Raw genomic sequence first — 20,838 nt, forward strand, 5'->3', positions numbered from 1 at the left:
ATTTGCTAAAAAGAGGACGATCGAAATTGGTCTACACTCTACCTGTTTTTTATTCTGCTAGACATTATTACACTACTTAATATAAAATAAAACTAAAGAGTTTGTTTGTTTGCTTGAATGCAGAAATCTCGGGAAGTACTGTTCCAATTAAAAAAAATGTACTTACAATTTCAGTGTAAGTTATGTAGCTCATTTCACGAGGAAGGGTGTACATACATCATCATGCTTAGACCAAAAGTAGCTGAGAAATGCAGGGAAAACTGCGGGATACACCGTACACTCAGTAATTTTATATTCGTTGAATTTCCCCAGGATATCACGCATCAAGCAGAAAATTGGACTGGCGCTCTTAGTTACAGGCATAATACTATTTTTTAAACCTGTAGTTCTAGTATTGGTACAGGAGCTACCAACGTTTTAAAAAAAGTCATTTTAGTATAGTTGGGTTTTTCATATGCTGTTTCTCTTGCTATTTCGGTTTAGAGTCCGGCCGCGGCTGTCTGGCTGGCGCGGGCGGTAGTGGTTGCGTTTATTAGTGCGCATCTTATCTGCACAGGAAGATATACCTACTTAACTTTAGTCATTTTTTAACGCGTTATTTTTAATCGCTTTAGATAGATCCATCAGACATAATTTTTTTTTATTGTAAGACGTTAGACGTTTTATTCGTTGATAAATGGGTGCCATACGCAATTTTTTATTTAAAATAATTAAAATGTTATCGAAATAAGTGAAATTACATCAACATGAGTCCGCTTAAAAGAAAAGTACTTAACTAATAACTTAAGTAGTCATTACAATTTCAATAACTTGTCATCTTCTGTTTTTAGTTTTTTACCAACAAGATAAACAGACAAAATGCATCTTATATAATGAAAGGTATGTTATTTATGGGCCTTGTGTGTCATGCACTAGACACTAATGAAGAATATTTCAAATTCCAATTGATTAATTACTTAATATACTTAATTGTAATTTGTAATCACGAATACATTACTGATACTACAATAATATATGCAATGCAATGTAGGTATTTAATACGGTAAGTATTTTATTTATTTATTTAGCATTAAGATATAAAATAAGTAATCTTGTAAGTGTTTCAATAAAGTAATTTAGATAAATGCATATTGGCATTAACTGAGTAATTATTATTGTGTGTGATTTCCTTTATTATGTGATAGGACTGTAAAATATCATTAAATTAAATCGAAAATCAGTCATGGATAGAGCCCTCTGTTTTTCTATTTTTCTGGTACGTACTCTATTCTCTTCGTAGTAATAGTTATATATATTATTATAATAATCATTCTATTGTTTCCTAATTGTTTTAACTTTTACTGCATTTTTATTAGTAAGTACTCAATTAAATAAGGTAACGGCACCAGTGGTGGACAAGCATCCAGTAATGGACAAAATAAATATAAAATTTAAATAATAAGACCAAAATAAACGTTATATAATTTGGCAATACTTAAAATATAAGTTTGCTTCATAAACTATCAAAATACGACACTTCATCTTATTCGGTCAAAATGTTTGAAGATGGCATAACTTTATGTTTAGGTAGTTGCTGCGACTCATTTCTAAGAAATCCGTTTTTACTAAGGAAATCCTTAAGGAAGTGAGGACACAATTTTGTTTATAAGAATTTTTGTATAAATCTTAGCAAAATTTGATATTACTTTTATTTATAGTAGTTAAGTGTACGAAATATTACACGATTTAGTATCATGATAGATATAAAAGATAGAAATAAAATTCGTCAGTGTCCATAACTGGATTTAATTCTATGGATATATCCATTTATGGACAAATGTCGAAACTAAACTTTTTTTTAAGATATTAAGTACATGCGCTTTTCTATATTGTCTTTTCTTTCTGATTAATAATATACCTATCACGACTATTTCGAACACAGGGTTCCAATATTGTACAACAATTGTCCATGACTGGATTTGCTTTGGTTCCTATAATGGACATTGATATTTTTTGTTAAAATTACACTCCCCGACAAATTGGTAATGCAATCAATGCCCTTAATAGTAGGGATAAAGTAACAAAAGCCGCTGAAGGATTTGAAGTGCCAAGAATGAATTTGCACAATAAACTATCAGTTAAAAGTCCTAAGGTCTGCTCAATGGGTCCAACAACACAATATATATCTGAACATGAAGAATATATTTTAGAACAATGGGTCATTATGTGCTGTGCGACTCGTTCTTGGCTTCATTCTCTATCACTGCGTAGATAAATCGCATCCTTATGCGCATTGTAACGCATCTATCATCTCTGATGAACTGTTTGGATCGCTGTCTGCTGCTAAATTCCACCACCATACAGCACACACGCTTAAATTTAATCCACACCATCTTGACAACAGTTTAAAAGAAGCTTTTTGCCTCGTGCTACAATTTGGAATCCATATCGATGGATCGATCAGATGAAGGCTGCTATTGGCGGTTCACTTCACGAGTGTAGCGGAATGCCAGGAAACAGAGAGATATGGTGGAACATCGTGAAACGGGTAACATCTACCCTTCAAACCTCATGTTGACCACTTTCGCTCTGACTAGAGTGATACGACGAAGAAGAAGAGTTCCCAAAATGGATGGATGTGTGGCAGTACTTTTTGCACGCCTCATAAGCGAAGCGTTGAGGTGGGTACTACTGTCACTTCGCGCAAAACATCTGATTTTTCAAACTTAAAATGTCTTTATGTATCATACATTGCACTTGTAAGATTATACATACACACACATATTAAGAAAAAACACTATTTTTAACATTCATGATATTTTTGATGTCATTTTTGTTATTTAAACTAGTTAAAAAACAGTTTAAAAAAGTTCTGTCTTGGACGTCCGTGTGTCTGTATGTGCGGAGGATTTTCTTGTTAACACGATAGCGACCGAAATACTTTACTAATCGAGTCTTTTTTTTTCTCTTACGCTTGAGTATGCTCAGGAATAGAACCCTTTCATTTTTCAGGGTCTGATTCGATGTGGTTTAATTGTTATTAAATAAACAAAAAAAATATCGACTTTTTTTTTTATAGTGTACTCAAAATTCACCATTATAAACTCGATTCTTTATACTATAAGCCAAGGTTTAAAAAAATAAGTTGCTAGTCAGTCCCTTAAACCTGCGCAGTTTCACATCTAGGTGGGGCCACAAGAAAAATAGCTCAATTATTACGGTACCGCTTTCTTTACTTTTCCAAATGTTTTATTTTATTTCTTTTTTATATTTATAGTCACGTACTATTAATAATCAATTTTATTGTAAAGGATGAGATTATGAGGCGTGCACTTTTGGATTTTCCAAACTATTTTAGTTATATTTTTCATCCCTGACTTATTGAGAACCCATATTGTTTTTTTCTTAACGGACACAACTCAGATTAAATAACGATGCCTTTGTCCAATTTTTGCCTAGAAAATGGAAATTTAGACTGTTTAAAATATTATAAGTATGCAAAATAATTAATAAATACTATTTTTTATGAATACATCCCAGATTTATTGTATTCCAATCATCATTTGCAAGAATTTATTGATAACTATAAGTCTTCTCCAAGTGTAAATAACTGGAGAAACAACTTTAGGTACAGTCCATAATTGGGTGTTCATAACTGGATGTTGTCCAAAACTGGATGTCCATCATTAGATTTTAACTGTCCAACACTGGTGCAAAAAAGTGGTTTTTTAATTTATAAATAACTTTATTATTTATGCATTGTAATCTTTTTTCTAACAATGGTTATGTTAAACTAACATTGAACTAAAGGTATTCAAAAACAATATCCAATAAAGTTAAAAAACCTATGAGAAATTTGCAAAAAACTTGATTTTTTTCCTTAATCTGTACAAGACTGGTGCCGTTACGTTATAAATGGTTATCATTTTTACAATTTGTATAAAATATGTCTCTCAGCTAACCCTGCAGCGGCGAAGCCACGATGAATAGGTACAATATAAAAATTAAAGTAAACTTATAAAAATCCCAAGGTCATCTAATTTAAGATAATCATATGGCACAGTACTGTTATCTGCTGACCCGGTTGTGTCCGTTGACCCAGTTGGCCCGTGGCCAATGAACCTGATTTTATTAGTCCAAAAAGTGTGGGTTCGATCACCACTTTTAGAAAAATAATGTTTTGGATATTTACTTTTCTAGATCCATGCTTTGTACATGTAATAAGTATATAGTACTTTTCTAGATCCATGCTTTGTACATGAATATTGTATTTAAAATGGAGTTAATAAAGCTAGCTATAGCTCTGGAATAGTCTTCATATATTATTAATTATCACCCTCTATTACAGCTTTCTGGTGTGTATGTGACATACCAACTTCAAACTAACGTGTGCACCAGCAGCGGACGGTTTGCGTCCCCTGGCGACGAAACGTGTACAAAATACATCCTATGCATTCGTGTACCATTTACACAAACATTTAAATATTATAACTACACGTGTCCTGCTCCCTCTTTATTTAATCCGAATAATAGCGTATGTACTACAAATTATACATGTAAAGAAACTAAAAGTCTCTATGCAACGCAGAAGGTCGTATCCCCGATCCAACATCGACCAATTGTACAAAATACATACAATGTATAAATATTAACAGTACATATCAAGAATTCCCCCAAAGCTGTCCAGATGGTACTTATTTTAATCCCAACATAACCGAATGTGACGCGCTTTACTCGTGTCCTTATTTTTCCTGCCCTTCTTCAGGCAGATTTGCAAACACTACAGATCAAACGTGTCAATCCTGTATTTTATGTGTTAAACTCAATAATGGCACGTTAGCTCACTATATATACATGTCCATCAGTTTGTGTGTTTAATCCCGCAACAGAATTGTGTACGACTCAGTATATATGTCCAACGAGAAATTCTACAGTTTAATTTAAAAAATACACTTGGAATGAGATGATTTAGTATTTACCTACTTTGTTTTAATATTAAAATATTATTAAGTTGATTAAGTTACAGTTGTTTTATTCTCATAATTAATATCATCATTGCTAGAGCAAGGCTAGAGCAATAAATGCGCATCGGAAATTTTATAATCATATGTATTATTATTAAACTACAATTTAAGAATGATGACTATTGACTATAGTGTAAGATCATCAATGTATCATATTGTAATTAATATTATAAATACTACGGATTGGAAATAAAACATCTTTATTAAAATGTGAACTGGTTTTATTGCTTATAGATACAATTTATAATATAAGTACATAATTATTATTTAATCTCGTTTTACTTGCTCCCAGCTCCATAAAATATATTGCGTATACAGTAAATACAAAATTTATATTCGAAAATAAAGGCTAAAATTACTAAGTGTTAGGGTGCTCTATTTCAGTAGATTTTCGCATCACAATGGGCAATCGCAAGAATGTCAAGAACAGCAACTCGAGTGCGCTGAAAAATCCAATCCCCAGGAACATGTTGAAGACACCACCTAAGGATGCTGAAAGAACAAAACAATATTGTTTTGTTTACAAACTGATTTATTTTCTTTACATATGCTCAATTGATCAAATAGAGAAATATACCACGGATAATATAATACTGTACAATGTACATAATACTCATGTAGAGTAAATAAAAGTTATTTAGATACATAAAAAACATTAAACTCTAGGTACCCTTTTAGTTTTGCTGAACCATGCTGAGACCACTGTTGAACCAAAAGTTGTGAGGATGAATGGATGTCAAAAAAAAATTTGTGAAATTAAAAACTTGCGTACACAGTAATGTAATCCACGTCTCTGTCGGGTTCACGGTGAAAATTCTGGACCCACTGATTCTCATTCGGATATTGATTACACTGTCCAGCAATACGTCGACGTTCGCACTGAAACACATTAGTTACATTTTTCCAAAATTAGCTACTTTTTGAGTGAAATAAACTGCGCTAAAGAAAAGTCTCAGAGCTCGCAAATTTATCCTACAAAATAATCATCGCGTTCTTTGTACAAATAACAGACTTCTAGTTTTAATTTATATGCCTAGTCATCTTCATTCAGTAAATCAATGAAAACCCTACATTAGAATTATAACTTACTACAAAGTATTAAAAGATTGCTCAATAGCACTCATTCGACTCGATTCCAACGCAAGGGAGGTGGTCACCTTCTTGCAGGTTGGTAAACAGTTGCAGGTATTGTTATCTGAAATAGTTTTATAAAATTATGATGTGTGTACCTACATTTTTTATCATGAAAATCGTTTGTTAAAGCTATAAATAAATAAGCAACGAACAATAATAAATGTAAGTAGTATTGTTTAACGCCGTAAAAAAATATTCTCTTGTAAGTATACCTACATGACTTTTTTCATAATATAATATGTATGGCGATGAATGTATGTTTGTAATGAAAATGTGTTACCCCGTTTAAAATCTCTTAGGCAGCTCAACTTTTGTAGGGTACAGGTGGGCGGAACATTCATTTCTTTAGGTGAGTTGATTCGCACTACATCTGAACATCCACATCGTTGTTCCATACATTTCAACTAAAATGGAACATATTCTATAGTGGAGTACAACTTTATATAGGTACTGATTGAAATGTCTCAATTTATTCCTGTAGTGTTTATGGACTATGGTGAGGGAAAATTACTACAGCAAAATTAATTACGTACGTACATTGAAGTGAAGTTATCAATGTTTAGGTTTTCAAATGTTATATAAGAAAAAAAAACTACTGGATTTAAAGCTTCAATATGCTACTACCGAAACTCACCAAGCATCTACTCCTCGAATACAATTGATGAGCCGCACAGGTTCCATCAAAAAGCTTGTCCAGGTCGCTATCTATAACCGACACTGAGGTCAAATGAGCTTCGTACGAATATCCAGGACGAAGCGGCGTCGGCTCGAACCATTCTTCCACGTCATATTTAGTAAAGAACTATGAGCCATATAAAAAATAAAATTATGTGGGATATAAAAGCAATAATTCTGACTGTTTTAATTCTCATACATAGCCTACATCCACCTACAACCATAAATATAGGAAAAAGTATCGTAAAAAAAAGCAAATTCGAAGCTTGTTAGCATTTCTAATATATGCTGTAGAATGTAGATTAACCAAATATTGTGGAAACAATACTCACTTCACAATTATGGAGCATTGGCTGGTTATAACACTGCATGGTAATGCTCAATGTCCACATTGTTTCTATTTGAGACAACGAACCTGAGGCCGTTTTAAAGCTGCAATTTTCAAGATCTTTTAAATCTATCTAACTACGATAGAAATCCAGATTATTTCCACTACTTACATAGAAGAACAGGACTGCGATTATATAGAAAAAAAATTAAGTCTGTTCGTATTTCAATTGAATGAAGTTTTCGTCAAACAAGAGAGATCAGAAACCAAGCCCTCCCTACTCTGCGGTGGACTAAGGTCTCATAATAATTGATATTGCTACCATAAAACATTAGAAGTAAGTACCACTTACTCTTTAGGCAATGCAGTACAGCAGACTCCCCATTGAGTCAGCATTTTAGTAAACAACCGCCCACAAGCTATCGCTTTATCCTGCCATTGACATGCCCTCAAAATAGTTTCGCATGCCGGCATGATAGTAAATAAGGCTTGTTTAAAGGTGATGCCATTTTTATCTATAATAGCGCTGAGAACAGCTAGACGTTCTTCTGTTACGTATTTTCGACGTAAAATGCGCTCAAATATTCTGGGTAATTGTTTTGCAACTGTAGCGTTTACCTCGCTGGTGGATAAAAAACGTAACGTCAGACCTATGCTGTAGAAACTTTAGTTCGCATAAAATATTTTAAAGCTATTCTACTGAAGATCTAAAATATGTAGTGGCAAAACAAGAGCTCTGAGTTCGAATCATTAAATTTACCACAAATCACAATACATAGTACTTATTATTGGCTGCCATACACAATAACAAAACTCAAATCATATTCCTACAATATCATCAAACTTTCGAATCTCACAAATGCTCAGAAAACATTCGAGCGACGGTTGCCACGGGCGGGCAGATGGCCACTAGCGGCATATCCACATCACGGTCTTGCACCATCTCCTGCAGCGTGAGCAGCGCGGGCACCTGCATGAACCGCGCCCACACCACTGCGCACAACACCGCCGAACAGCAAGCGCTTGCGCAGCAACATAGTAGCCATCCTAGCCTGGAAGATTGTGGGACTAGAGTAATGATTTGTTAAACGTGATGTACGTTGCAATGGTTGTAAAAATATGCTTTAGTGGTTTTAAAGTCTTTGATGAAATAAATTACTTGCTTAGTACCTACCGGAAATTAGTAAAATGTTGTTTTTTAATTTTTTTAAGAAATATGTTGAGAATAAATTAAGAAGGTAAGGTACATACCTACTTAACGTTCACTTCAACTCATTAGATACTTACCTATCACACTAAGATTTTGTTGAGTAAAATACTTAAGTGATTTTAAGGTCTTTGATTGAAGAAATTTTATTTAGTACCAAAAATTAGAAATACAACTCTTTAGATACTTACCTATCACAGTAATATTTCGAGTAGAGATACTTAAAACCATGAAACGTTGTGGTCTCAAAAAAATGTCTAATGACACGAGCGTACGATTTCATATTTTATTTAAATTTCCCATGAATGTACAAATGTGCGACAATATTTCCTATACAATGAAAAATCACGCATTCAATAGAACTTGAAAATTCTAAAGGTTAATTATCGATGACTATCATAATTGCTGGTGTTTAAATCGATTAACGTTTTGTAGATGGGATCAAAAGGACCTTGATACCTGTAATTATGAACTCAGATTAATAATTAGAACTTAGTTCAAGTTTTATAATATACAAGCTGCTCGTCCCGGATGGGGCTGCCCCGCACTGCAGTCTCCGTGACTTCCCCTGGCCTCTATAATAATTGTATGAAAGGAAGTGGATTCATTCCGTGTCATTATAATATTGCTGGTTAAATTATTGTTCGTAGCTGGGTTCGAGAATATGCCTGCTACAGTTAGAAGTTAGAGAACAGACGAGTGTCAAACATAAAATGAATTTTACAATATACCTATCTGTACGGTTAACGGTATCAACATCACCGAGATTGTGGCCGAGCCTACACCATCATGCTACGGCCACACTACCTTACCGTCTACCGGGCTGTTACCGCAATAATTATGGCATTAAATTACCGTCTAAATTACTGCATGAACTGGTGTGGTTACACTACAGTTTACCTAGATATGTCGGTAATTATTGGCATTTACCGCAGCAAAAAAAAAATTAGTTAATAATTAATATATAATATGGTTTCTGTAATAATTCATCAAGGATTCTTTCTTTTTAAAAAGGATTTTTTCTTTTTCAAATCATCTATTGTACTTGGAAATGATAAGTTTTGTTTGATCCGACGCCACGCATCATTGTGTACACTGCGATGTTTATAGTTCTTCTGTTGGGTATCCCCAAGATCCCAAAGAGAAGAATTCCAAGAATTCCCAAAATTTGCGCCATCGAGCGCTTTTTCATTTGACCACTCCATTTCGGTCGATACGTGCGTCGCCGGTGAGCTCATATTGCACACTGGACAAACGGTAGTGTGGCCGCATACGCAATAATTACGGCGGTAATCTTCTTTGATGTGCGAAAGAATACCGCCGCCAGAGCTATTGCCTACCGCCATTTGTCATATTGATTGGCATTGTAGAATTATGGCCATAAGTCGTGGTTACACCTAGGTGTTGTTAAAGTTGTGGCAATAATTATTGGCATATCACGGTAGTGTGGCCGTAGTATCATAAGCGGATATAGTTACATATCATGCTACGGCCACACTACCTTATACTACGGCCACACTACCGTGATATGCCAATAATTATTGCCACAACTTTAACAACACCTAGGTGTAACCACGACTTATGGCCATAATTCTACAATGCCAATCAATATGACAAATGGCGGTAGGCAATAGCTCCGGCGGCGGTATTCTTTCGCACATCAAAGAAGATTACCGCCGTAATTATTGCGTATGCGGCCACACTACCGTTTGTCCAGTGTGCAATATGAGCTCACCGGCGACGCACGTATCGACCGACATGGAGTGGTCAAATGAAAAAGCGCTCGATGGCGCAAATTTTTGGAATTCTTGGAATTCTTCTCTTTGGGATCTTGGGGATACCCAACAGAAGAACTATAAACATCGCAGTGTACACAATGATGCGTGGCGTTGGATCAAACAAAATTTATCATTTCCAAGTACAATAGATGATTTGAAAAAGAAAAAATCCTTTTTAAAAAGAAAGAATCCTTGATGAATTATTACAGAAACCATATTATATATTAATTATTAACTAATATTTTTTTTGCTGCGGTAAATGCCAATAATTACCGACATATCTCGGTAAACTGTAGTGTAACCACACCAGTTCATGCAGTAATTTAGACGGTAATTTAATGCCATAATTATTGCGGTAACAGCCCGGTAGACGGTAAGGTAGTGTGGCCGTAGCATTACCGTCTACCGGGCTGTTACCGCAATAATTATGGCATTAAATTACCGTCTAAATTACTGCATGAACTGGTGTGGTTACACTACAGTTTACCTAGATATGTCGGTAATTATTGGCATTTACCGCAGCAAAAAAAATATTAGTTAATAATTAATATATAATATGGTTTCTATAATAATTCATCAAGGATTCTTTCTTTTTTAAAAGGATTTTTTCTTTTTTAAATCATCTATTGTACTTGGAAATGATAAATTTTGTTTGATCCGACGCCACGCATCATTGTGTACACTGCGATGTTTATAGTTCTTCTGTTGGGTATCCCCAAGATCCCAAAGAGAAGAATTCCAAGAATTCCAAAAATTTGCGCCATCGAGCGCTTTTTCATTTGACCACTCCATGTCGGTCGATACGTGCGTCGCCGGTGAGCTCATATTGCACACTGGACAAACGGTAGTGTGGCCGCATACGCAATAATTACGGCGGTAATCTTCTTTGATGTGCGAAAGAATACCGCCGCCGGAGCTATTGCCTACCGCCATTTGTCATATTGATTGGCATTGTAGAATTATGGCCATAAGTCGTGGTTACACCTAGGTGTTGTTAAAGTTGTGGCAATAATTATTGGCATATCACGGTAGTGTGGCCGTAGTATCACGGTAGTGTGGCCGTAGTATAAGATAGACAATCATATATTCGTTTGGAATTACTAGGTAATGAATAAAACGACAATGTTATATTTTGAAATTATTTATTTATTAAAACAGGAAGACATAGAGAACCGTACGTAGAAATTTTCAGACAGAAAAATTCTTACAATGAACGGCCGCCCTTAAATCCATGGCCTTATGTCAATGTGTCAAAACTCAATTACTCAAATGTCATTTGAGAAAATAAAATACAAATAAGGCTAGCTTCATACATTCGGAATGGTTAAATTATATTCCATAATCTGAATTCTGATATTATTAATTCAGATTTCAGAAAGATCAGTTTCTCAGATTATTTCTTTTAGACTTGTGTGAGCGTGATGATAGATGCGGAAAAGTTAATTTTGTGCGTCCAAACCCGCCCTTGTATATGGGATATTTACGATGTAGATTATTATGACCGGGAAAAAAAAGATTTAGCGTGGATAGATATTTTTCATATTTTTAATCCAAATTGGGAAACATTATGTGAAGAACAGAGAAAAATAAAAAGTAAGTATATACTTAGTTATTGATATATAAAATTCAGATATCTTAAAAAAATATATTATTTACCGTCTTTAGCAGTATATCATCCAAGCATTTGAGTTTCTTAGAAGTTTTTTAACCGACTTCAAAAAAAAGGAGGAGGTTATCAATTCGGCCGGTATGTTTTTTTTTTTATGTATGTACACCGATTACTCCGAGGTTTCTGAACTGATTTACGTCATTCTTTTTTTGTTCGATGCGGGATGGTGTCGAATTGGTCCCATAAAAATTTTATTCGGATAGGCCCAGTAGTTTTTATTTTATGAGCATTTTTGTCTGTAGGTATTTGTGAATTTTGCAAGTGCAAGTTTGAAGTCGGTTGTTTTTAACGCAGTTATTACTTGTAATTGTCTTAAAAGCTGTGTCGTCGCCTTAACTTCAATTTTAATTATTGGTAAAAATATTTAAAATCAATCAATCACATTATATTGTATCTTGGAAGCTTTCACTAGCAGCTCGTATCTGTTTTAAAGTACCTAATAACAAAATAATAATAACACTGTATTTTTTCCAAAAGTTGCAGAACTCAAAAAGAAATGGGGTAACTGTCGTGATTATTACTTGAAGGATGAAGAAAAATTGAAGGGTTTTAAAGGATCTGCTCCAAAAAAAAGTAAAAGATATGTTCACGCAGACATTTTAAGTTTCTTAGACAAAATAAAGAAAAACGAAAGAAACAATAAAAAAAATTATGAAACCGATGACACTGATGAAGAAGATGAAGATGAGGAACAATGGGATGTTAGAACACATAGAGAGCAAGAAGATATAAAAACGGAATATATACACATTATGGATAGTAATACATATGAAGAATCGAAAGCTAAACAGGCAATACCACAAGCTGTACCAGCTGATATATTAAAAATATTAAAGATGAAAAAAAACACAGCAACTAAAGATTATGACGATGATGAAAAATATCTTTTGAGTTTTTTAGGTGACATGAAAAAAATGACACACATGCAAAAAATTGACTTTAAGTTAGGAATGATGCAATTACTTAAAAATATATTCACAGAAAATTCAGATAATTATTATATTAAATCAAACACCCCTAGCCCTCAAAGTAGCTATAGGTAATAAGAGTTAACTACATGATAGTAGGTTTCTCAACAGGGCTTGCTAGAGTGGTCAAAGAAAATTGACAATAATTTTCATACATGTCACATATTTTGTAAATATACACATCAACACCGTCTAGGGATATTATGTTTAAAGTTTTTAATTTCAAAAAATACTGGCTAGTTTTAAAATATTTTAAGAAAGCTTATTTTATAAATCTTTTTAAATAATTCTAAATTTGAATTTAAGAAATTAAAGAAAAAACAAAAGATTTGCGCGGCATAACTAGAGAGAAGGTCGAAGGTGCACTTTACCTACCATTAGTTTTCGGTTCTTTTTTGTCATTTATTGGTGTTTTACAACAAGTTAGCGATTAATTTCGAAATTTTGACACTGTACGCATCATGCAGCGGCGCCATTTAACAAGAGAGGAAATGTTAAGGGCAGTAGGCATGCTCCAAGCTGGGGCTACTCAACGGAGTGTTGCTGAGGAGATTGGAACAAAACAGAACGTTATCTCGAGATTATGGTCACGTTATCGTGCTACTGGAGAAGTGGCTGAAAGACACTCAGGTGGGAAGCGCATAACCACCCGACGACAAGACAGATTTTTGCAAGTTGCTGCAAGAAGGCAACCAAATGTTACGGCCATGCAGTTGGTTCAAAGGCTCCAGTCAGAGCACCAGTTGCTTGTGAGTGACCAAACTGTGAGGAGGAGACTGCATGAAGCTAATCTTCATGCTCGCAGACCGCTTCGTACTCCAGCACTACGCCGAGGAAATCGTGGACGAAGATTGCAGTGGGCTCGTGAACATTTGCTCTGGGAAGATAACCAGTGGTCTGTAGTGCTGTTTACTGATGAGTCTCGATTCGGTTTCCATCCCGATTCACGAAGAGTACGCGTATGGCGAGTTCCTGGTCGTGAGAGTCGACTACTACACCATCAGGAAGTCCACCCTTACCACGGTGGAACAATTATGGTTTGGGCCGGAATTCGTGTTGGTGGACGAACAGACCTCGTTTGGATCAGAAATACCATGACGGCTGAAAAATACCGTGACCAGGTGCTAGGACCAATAGTCAACCCCCATCGGTTACAAATGGGCCAAGAATTTACGCTCATGCACGACAACGCCCGTTCGCACACAGCGCGAGTGGTAACCAGGTGGCTGCAGGAGCACGACATATCCGTCTTAGACTGGCCCGCGCAATCACCTGACCTAAACCCTATAGAGCACGCGTGGGACATGCTCCAAAGAAGGGCTTTGAGGAATTTTCCTGAAAACATTGTGACTGAGGAGCAACTTTTTTTACATCTTAGCAGGACCTGGGACAATATCCCACAGCTTGACTTTGATAACTTGATTCAAAGCATGAAAAACCGTTGCAGGACGGTTGTTAACGTCATGGGTGGTTTCACTGATTATTGATTTTCTGAATGATTGCAAAAACTGGCATAATTTTCTTTTATTTTTAACTTTTTTCTCAAAAAACACATACGTCGTTAGTTTTGCCATTACTTCACCTTTTGTCTTTTTATAAATAAAATTTTATTTTCGCAAAAAAACTGTTTTTGTTTTATTCTAAGCTATAGCCTAATAAATAGGCTTTATAAAAAATATTAAGTTGCATTCTATTTATAACAAATTTTTAGTTAATTGAAAAAAATTCGTAATATCCCTAGACGGTGTTGATGTGTGTATAATATTAGAATTGGATTTATTTTGGAGTGATTGAAATGCTCATCATAATAGATTTTCCTGTGGGAATGAGATATTTAACTCCTAACTATGCCCAGTAATAAAAATATATCAATATTGCTGCATTGCGATGTGAAAAGAAGACAAACCAACTTTAACTTTATCTTCCAGCCCAGTTGATTATATTTTCAATTTTGTCTACAACACTGAACTTAACCAGCAGGTTGTCATTTAGTTGATCCACATTTGACTTCTAAAACTAATGAAACCTTCACATGTAGGAAGTTTTTCTTTTTAATAAATATTTTATTGTATGAATGTTGTATTTATATTTATTTAAGAATATTTCATTTTTAATTACTTTTAATGTTAGAAATAATCTTGCAATATACTTTCCTTTCCTTTAGTTTGTTCGCATTTAGAGAATCAATCCAGTTCCAATTCAATTTCTTTCTTTTTTCTTTTTTAGAGCCAAAACAAAAAAACCATCTGACCAATCTGAATTTTTAAGATATATGTGAAGCAAACTGTCTGAATTTAGATTATGAATCCAGCCATGTTTGAACAGTTTGAATTCAGATTCTTAATAACATAATCTGATTTCCGGAAGTGCGCCTTACCACAGATAATTCATAGTACCTCACACATAAAAAATCACAATACTCTTTTTCATTTTTCGGCACAGTTAAACGCACAGATAAAAAATAATAATTGGTACTTTTTAAATTAATTTATTGAAGATATTTGTATTAATAACAATAAAAAAGAAAAAGAAAACATTTCATTTTCTGTATATCAATAGAAGGGAGTAAAATTTTATATCTAGTCATAAACCCGTAAATGGGGATAATTTTCTAAAAAATAATATAAAAATTTTGTCAAACTTTATGACTGTGTGGAAAGATGTACATTCTGAATATTATGTATTCTTATTATCCCTGTTTGGAATTCAGAACATTTGTTAGTTTTATTGATTAAGAAATTCATAATCTGAATCTGACCTTAACATATTTAAACCAAAAAGCCATTTCAGATGTATGATGTCAGCCTAACATAGATTAAAAAATTATACTATGAGTCATCAAGTTTTATCAATACTCCACATACTTATATTAAAAAATTAGGATATAAACATTGAGATATACATATGGAGACGACACCGCCTACATCACTTATGTTCCGCTCAACATACGCCATATGGCGTAACTGCACGCTCATTTTTTATTTGTTTTAAAGTGAAACGCATCAAATAAGCCTTCGTGTGTATTACGATATTGCACAAATAATACAAATAATACGGAAAAGTGGAAAGGAATAACTTTCATTGGTAAGTACCTAACTAGATAATAATTTTTAAAAATTAGAGCAAAAAAATGGCGCACAGATTTTGTTCGTGGTGTCTCCTCCACCGTAGTACGTAGTTATTATCTCAATAGCCGCGTCCAGACCGCGGCTCGCGAGTCCCGCGCGCGAGCCAATAGTTCGGCCGGTGTGGACGGCGCTCGGGCTTCCTCGGGCACACGTTGGCTCGGCCGAGCGCCGCTCGACCCCAAGCCATGCGTTGTCGGTTTTTGCCGATGCTCAAAGGCGGCTCGGTCTGAGCTGCTCGCCCGGTGTGGACGAACGTAACGACACTCGCGAGCCAGAATCAAAAATGGATAAAGAAGACAGTATTCGCTTAATACAACTTTACGGAAGCTTCAAAATGTTATGGGATTCGAAAGATCCAGATCATTTAAATAAAAACAAGCGAGAAGATTCGGTTTTGGTACAATTTTTTAATCCAGAGTTTTCGTTTCTTTTTTCTTTTTTTATTATATATCCAGACAACACAAGCGCAGCAGCAGCTAATAATACGTGGTTTTCCATCGTTAATCGTTATACGGAGAGAAACTGAATGCTCAAACCGGCTCACCTTGGCTCGCGAGCGCGGCTCGGAACTTTTCACAATTAGCTCGGGTGCCACGGCTCGCGAGCAGGAAGTCTGAGCGCGGCTCCGAGCCGGTCTGGACGCGGCTAATGGAAATAAATCTTGAGTTTGCTCTTGTATTTAAATTAATAGATTAAAACTAAAATTTAAAAATGCACTTGAAAATTTTATAGGCATATATTTATTATTCTTAGATAGAATTAACTAATAGAAATAATTGACTAAAATTAAAATACCCGAAAGAAATATCTTGGCTTCATTTCTTATCTTATGGCTTAAACCTTGCTAAATAATCATAATTGTGAATTCTTAACTAAGAGAGTCTCATTAAAAATAATATAAAATTGATCTTTGAATTGAAATAAAAAAATATAATTACTCCACTACTCTATTACATAACTATGCAACACATAATAACATGTACTTTGTGCGCATATCACAACATTAACAGATCACACTCAATAAGTTAGCAAATACTATTGACGTCACATTAGCTGAATCATAGCTATATCATATAATCATTTACATTTTGCTAATTAAAACTCAGATTCCTCATCGGGCTGTCATTGTCATGTAAACATAATCCAAATCCCAAATGTAATAAAATTTGAACAATGTAAACATAATAAGTATGTCTTAATGATGTAATGTATTATGTTGAAATTGTTCAATACACAAAACAGATTAGTGTACATTTAACACACTGCATTACCATAGTTGTTAGTTGCATTATACTATTTGTCCAGTATACATCCAATACACAAAGCATTACTATTCCCTAGTACTGCAATACATTCGCTTTCATTTGTTTCACCATATAAAATTTCAATTTAATCACTATTCACTACACAAGATCACTCGTTAGCCACGGGTTCGGTGGCTGTAGTAGTACAGAAGCAGACATCAAGCAAGCAGAACACAGCTCGGCAGACGGGGCAAGAGCCCCGGGCTGCTAGCCACGAGCTGGGCGCGCCGGCCGCGCGGGTCGCCCACCAGCGGGCCATGCACGCGCAGCACCAGAGCACCCTGGAAATATAGCGATAGATATTTATATATTAGCATTACATAGCAATTATTTTTCTATGCATATCATCATCATCATCATCAGCCCATATACGTTCCCACTGCTGGGACACAGGCCTCCTATGAGGGTACAGGCCATTTCAGGTTTCTATGCATATATAACATAACTATTCTCATGACATGATGATGATAGGGAGGTTGTGGATACATTGATAAAGGGACAAATTTCATGATAAATCCATTGCAAAGTAAATAATATCTGTAAAACTAGGGTAAGAAATTATTAAACACAGCTGCCTTGGGCTTTCTGGATTGACCAAGGATAAATGTAATGACTTATAATTTAATGATATAAAATTTAACAAATCAATTTTACAAATAACTTTACAATCGTAAAATTATTTGTAACATCGATTTGTTACTTTTTGAGTTGAAACCACAAAAAACAGAAAAAAATCTTTCTTAGATATAATAACATAAGAGTTTTCCGGTCCTCAAACTAAACTAGATTCCACACATTACACATACCTGCAGTTGCATTGTTGGCAAGGTGGTGGCCCTCCTTGTACCTCCTCAGTTGGTTCACATCGCTTGTTAATCTTCACCTCAGCCTGGTTCTGCATGCATCCGATACATTGTTCCAACTCCTGTTGAAATGACTATTATTTTTGTTAAGTTTATGAAATATAAATATAAAGTGACCATGCAAAAATTATTTTAGAAATGTCCATTTTTGGCAGTGATAATAATTAAAGCAATGAATTTATTTAGCACAAAAATCTAACAAACATGGCAACTTTCTTTTTCTAATTAAAGCCAGAAAAGAGTATTGTAAATCCTCTCAATAATAAATTTAAGCTTCGGAAAGAAAAGCATTCAAAAATGATCTTGTTTAAAATAAAAAAAAAAATACCTGATATACTTTATTGAATTATTCCCAAAACATGCACACTATATCACATACACTTTTCTCACCTGATCCACATGATAAACGGGATTCTGATCAACATGTTCCTTGAATACTTGCACAAATCTCTCAATGAGTGGTGGCATTAGGGATATATGTTCAGGAACGCGCACAGGCCGGTCGAGCCTCGGTTGCAACTCTCGCAGGGCCGCTGTAGACATTCGGAACACAAATCGCTCCATATCATCACGCAATGGAATGACTTCTATGTTTACGAATTGTACTTCTTCTTCACCAGTGGGTGTGAGATTGTGGGTGTCAGTCTGTTATAAAAAATAATATGAAGCCAGGTTAAATTATTTTAATAAAAAGGTGAAATCTTTTGAAACATAAGAAAGCAACTATTCCATAATAAATGTTTATAAGAGATAGCTATAGATAGAAGCTAATTCAATAAGATATAACAAGCCTAGAATTTTTCATGCATTAGACGCTACAGGTGGTTAGCATGTAATACTTTATTGAAATAATATATCAATCTATGATAAATATTGTATACTTACAGCAGTAGCAACAAGGGTACAGTCTGATTGTTTTATAATATTTACATGGTATTGGGACACTTTGATGACCCAAGTTTGAGTAGCTATAACTTTGCTAGTTGCACTTAGTGGTAAGGAGACTTTGTCCACCCTAAAAAGAAATTATATACAATTAAATCATATTCTAAATTATTCCCTTTTATACTGTTTCCAGCCTACAAAAGTACAAAACTTGCCAGCCTACTTCTTTACAGTGGTTTTAGACTATTAATGCCTGATACTACTCAGACACATTTGGTTGAAAAACTGAGTAGTAGAATGTATTTGTTAATTACCCTCGAAACTCAATATTAAAGTCAGCAGCTAGCACTCTCCAGTCTTGCCTGTGCCTCACGTAAGGCATTAGCGCTTTAACCACAGGATGGTTCGTCTTGTCGTACTCCCACCAGCAAATCACAGTATACATCATGTAGGCAGGGATCAGCGCCGTCGCAATCAAAGAAGACAGCATCCATTCCCCGCGTTCTCCGCCACACCACAGCGTAATAACGTATCCCAGCGGCAACGACGCATGTATTAACACTGTTATCGTGATCCTCTTCATGTGGTATTTAATAAAGTTCATGTTCTCCGAACCGAGAAAGCTATCGAACACTTGCGGAATCGTAAAACCGGCGGATACGAACTCCGTAGGCGGATAAACGACGCATATCGAGAAAAGAATGTAAAAAAGTGTTATCAAAACATCCATTTTTTGTGGTGTTTTCGGCGATAACAATGCAAATGGTATGTTATTGTTTTGTGATTTTATACACTGTTAAATTACAGGAAAGAAAATATATATAACATTGTGATACGTATACTGAAATTGATATAATTAAATATATTATGTTTATGATAAATTGCCAAACAATCACAACAACCACAAACTGACCCACAAACGCACCAAACAAAAACACCACACGTATGACAATTATTGCACAGATTAGGTATTAGTTACTAATTATTGACAACAGTCAACAGTCAAGTTGACTGACTGTCAACTACCATAAACAACTAAAGTAGCCTACTCACGATTCAATTTCAGTAACAATCTGCTGACACAATCTGCAGTGAGCTGACAGATTGTGTCGTGAATAGTGTAGTTGAGGGCACGTTGGGGGCGTAACCCAACATGTTGCGTATTGGATCGGCGCGGAAGCAACCCGACAAATTGTCTCAGCAGATTGTGTGCGTGTTGAAACGTGAGTATTGTGATTGCTCCAATCTCGGCTCAATCGCGCTGCCGCGTTAATCGCAAAATGGCGGTTTTGAAATAAACGCGGGAAAGACATTTTTACATATTTGAGGAAGATGTTTATATTTTATACTTTATAGCCCTTGAAATCTATCAATAAAATTGGAAAAAATTCAAGCTTTACAAAGATAATTATCTTATATTTCATAAATTAGTATATCCATTAATAATGCGTATTATTGCGTTGAGGTTTAGCAACAGGCCAGGCATCAACGTGACGTGCACACGTTGTGGCAAGCAATCGCGGAATGAAATTGTATCAGCAGATTGAGGGTTGGATGAATCGTGAGTAGAGAACGCTCAATCGCGACTGCAACAAATTGTTTCAGCAGATTGTTGGTTGTGTTGAACCGTGAGTAGGGCCTTTAACTTCAACTTGAAACTTTAGATGAAGCGTAGACTGAGAAACTTAGAGCGTTTTCACATTGTCCGGTCCGATATCGGATATCGGGCGCCGATAGCCGATATCCGATATCGGAGGCTAAGTAAAATGTATGATTTAGGTACCTGTCTTTCACATTGTCCGGTCCGATATCGGATATCGGAGCCAACACCGATATTCCCGTGAACTATCGGACGATAATTTTCAGTGTTACCAACTCAATTTTCGAAAAGGTAGT

At 35.1% G+C, this 20,838-nt stretch overlaps 3 protein-coding genes and 1 long non-coding RNA gene across 5 annotated transcripts; 2 read left to right on the forward strand and 2 right to left on the reverse strand.

The window, feature by feature from the left end:
• The first annotated feature begins 1,106 nt into the window (after window positions 1-1,106).
• LOC123691987 lies at window positions 1,107-4,998 on the forward strand. Its single transcript, XR_006751466.1, has 2 exons — window positions 1,107-1,255; window positions 4,328-4,998. It is a non-coding gene; the product is annotated as an uncharacterized LOC123691987 (long non-coding RNA).
• A 286-nt stretch (window positions 4,999-5,284) lies between these two features.
• LOC123691941 lies at window positions 5,285-8,630 on the reverse strand. Its single transcript, XM_045636536.1, has 9 exons — window positions 8,539-8,630; window positions 7,998-8,192; window positions 7,493-7,762; window positions 7,145-7,244; window positions 6,772-6,939; window positions 6,418-6,541; window positions 6,093-6,198; window positions 5,776-5,882; window positions 5,285-5,495 (listed from the first exon to the last, which is right to left on the reverse strand). Exons 1-9 carry the CDS (start codon window positions 8,628-8,630, stop codon window positions 5,362-5,364), a joined length of 1,296 nt encoding a protein of 431 aa, XP_045492492.1. The 3' UTR covers window positions 5,285-5,361.
• Window positions 8,631-11,395: 2,765 nt separating this feature from the next.
• LOC123691875 lies at window positions 11,396-14,837 on the forward strand. Its single transcript, XM_045636459.1, has 3 exons — window positions 11,396-11,718; window positions 12,272-12,936; window positions 14,520-14,837. Exons 1-2 carry the CDS (start codon window positions 11,547-11,549, stop codon window positions 12,835-12,837), a joined length of 738 nt encoding a protein of 245 aa, XP_045492415.1. The 5' UTR covers window positions 11,396-11,546; the 3' UTR covers window positions 12,838-12,936; window positions 14,520-14,837.
• Window positions 14,838-16,610: 1,773 nt separating this feature from the next.
• LOC123691990 (E3 ubiquitin-protein ligase TM129) lies at window positions 16,611-19,870 on the reverse strand. Of its 2 annotated transcripts, none has more exons than XM_045636590.1 (5): window positions 19,257-19,870; window positions 18,943-19,072; window positions 18,448-18,702; window positions 18,001-18,119; window positions 16,611-17,475 (listed from the first exon to the last, which is right to left on the reverse strand). In XM_045636590.1, the coding sequence occupies exons 1-5, from the start codon at window positions 19,670-19,672 to the stop codon at window positions 17,304-17,306; spliced, it is 1,092 nt and encodes a 363-aa protein (XP_045492546.1). In that variant the 5' UTR covers window positions 19,673-19,870; the 3' UTR covers window positions 16,611-17,303. The 2 variants fall into 2 exon arrangements, with proteins under 2 accessions (XP_045492546.1, XP_045492545.1); XM_045636589.1 differs by having other exon boundaries at window positions 18,001-18,131.
• Between the last annotated feature and the right edge of the window lie 968 nt (window positions 19,871-20,838).

Source organism: Colias croceus, chromosome 5, assembly GCF_905220415.1.
Source record: "Colias croceus chromosome 5, ilColCroc2.1".
Classification (NCBI taxonomy): Eukaryota; Metazoa; Arthropoda; class Insecta; order Lepidoptera; family Pieridae; genus Colias; species Colias croceus.

Coding starts and splice junctions, on each gene's coding strand:
- LOC123691941 (XM_045636536.1), bottom strand. CDS start 8,630: ATGAAATCGTACGCTCGTGTCATTAGACATTTTTTTGAGACCACAACG. Junction 7,245..7,492: donor TGTACTGCATTGCCTAAAGA/GTAAGTGGTACT, acceptor TGAAAATTGCAG/CTTTAAAACGGCCTCAGGTT. Junction 6,199..6,417: donor CCTAAGAGATTTTAAACGGG/GTAACACATTTT, acceptor AAACTATTTCAG/ATAACAATACCTGCAACTGT.
- LOC123691990 (XM_045636589.1), bottom strand. CDS start 19,672: ATGGATGTTTTGATAACACTTTTTTACATTCTTTTCTCGATATGCGTC. Junction 19,073..19,256: donor TTTAATATTGAGTTTCGAGG/GTAATTAACAAA, acceptor ATTTCTTTTTAG/GGTGGACAAAGTCTCCTTAC. Junction 18,703..18,942: donor GTACCCTTGTTGCTACTGCT/GTAAGTATACAA, acceptor TTTTTATAACAG/ACTGACACCCACAATCTCAC.
- LOC123691875 (XM_045636459.1), top strand. CDS start 11,547: ATGATAGATGCGGAAAAGTTAATTTTGTGCGTCCAAACCCGCCCTTGT. Junction 11,719..12,271: donor AGAACAGAGAAAAATAAAAA/GTAAGTATATAC, acceptor TTTTTCCAAAAG/TTGCAGAACTCAAAAAGAAA.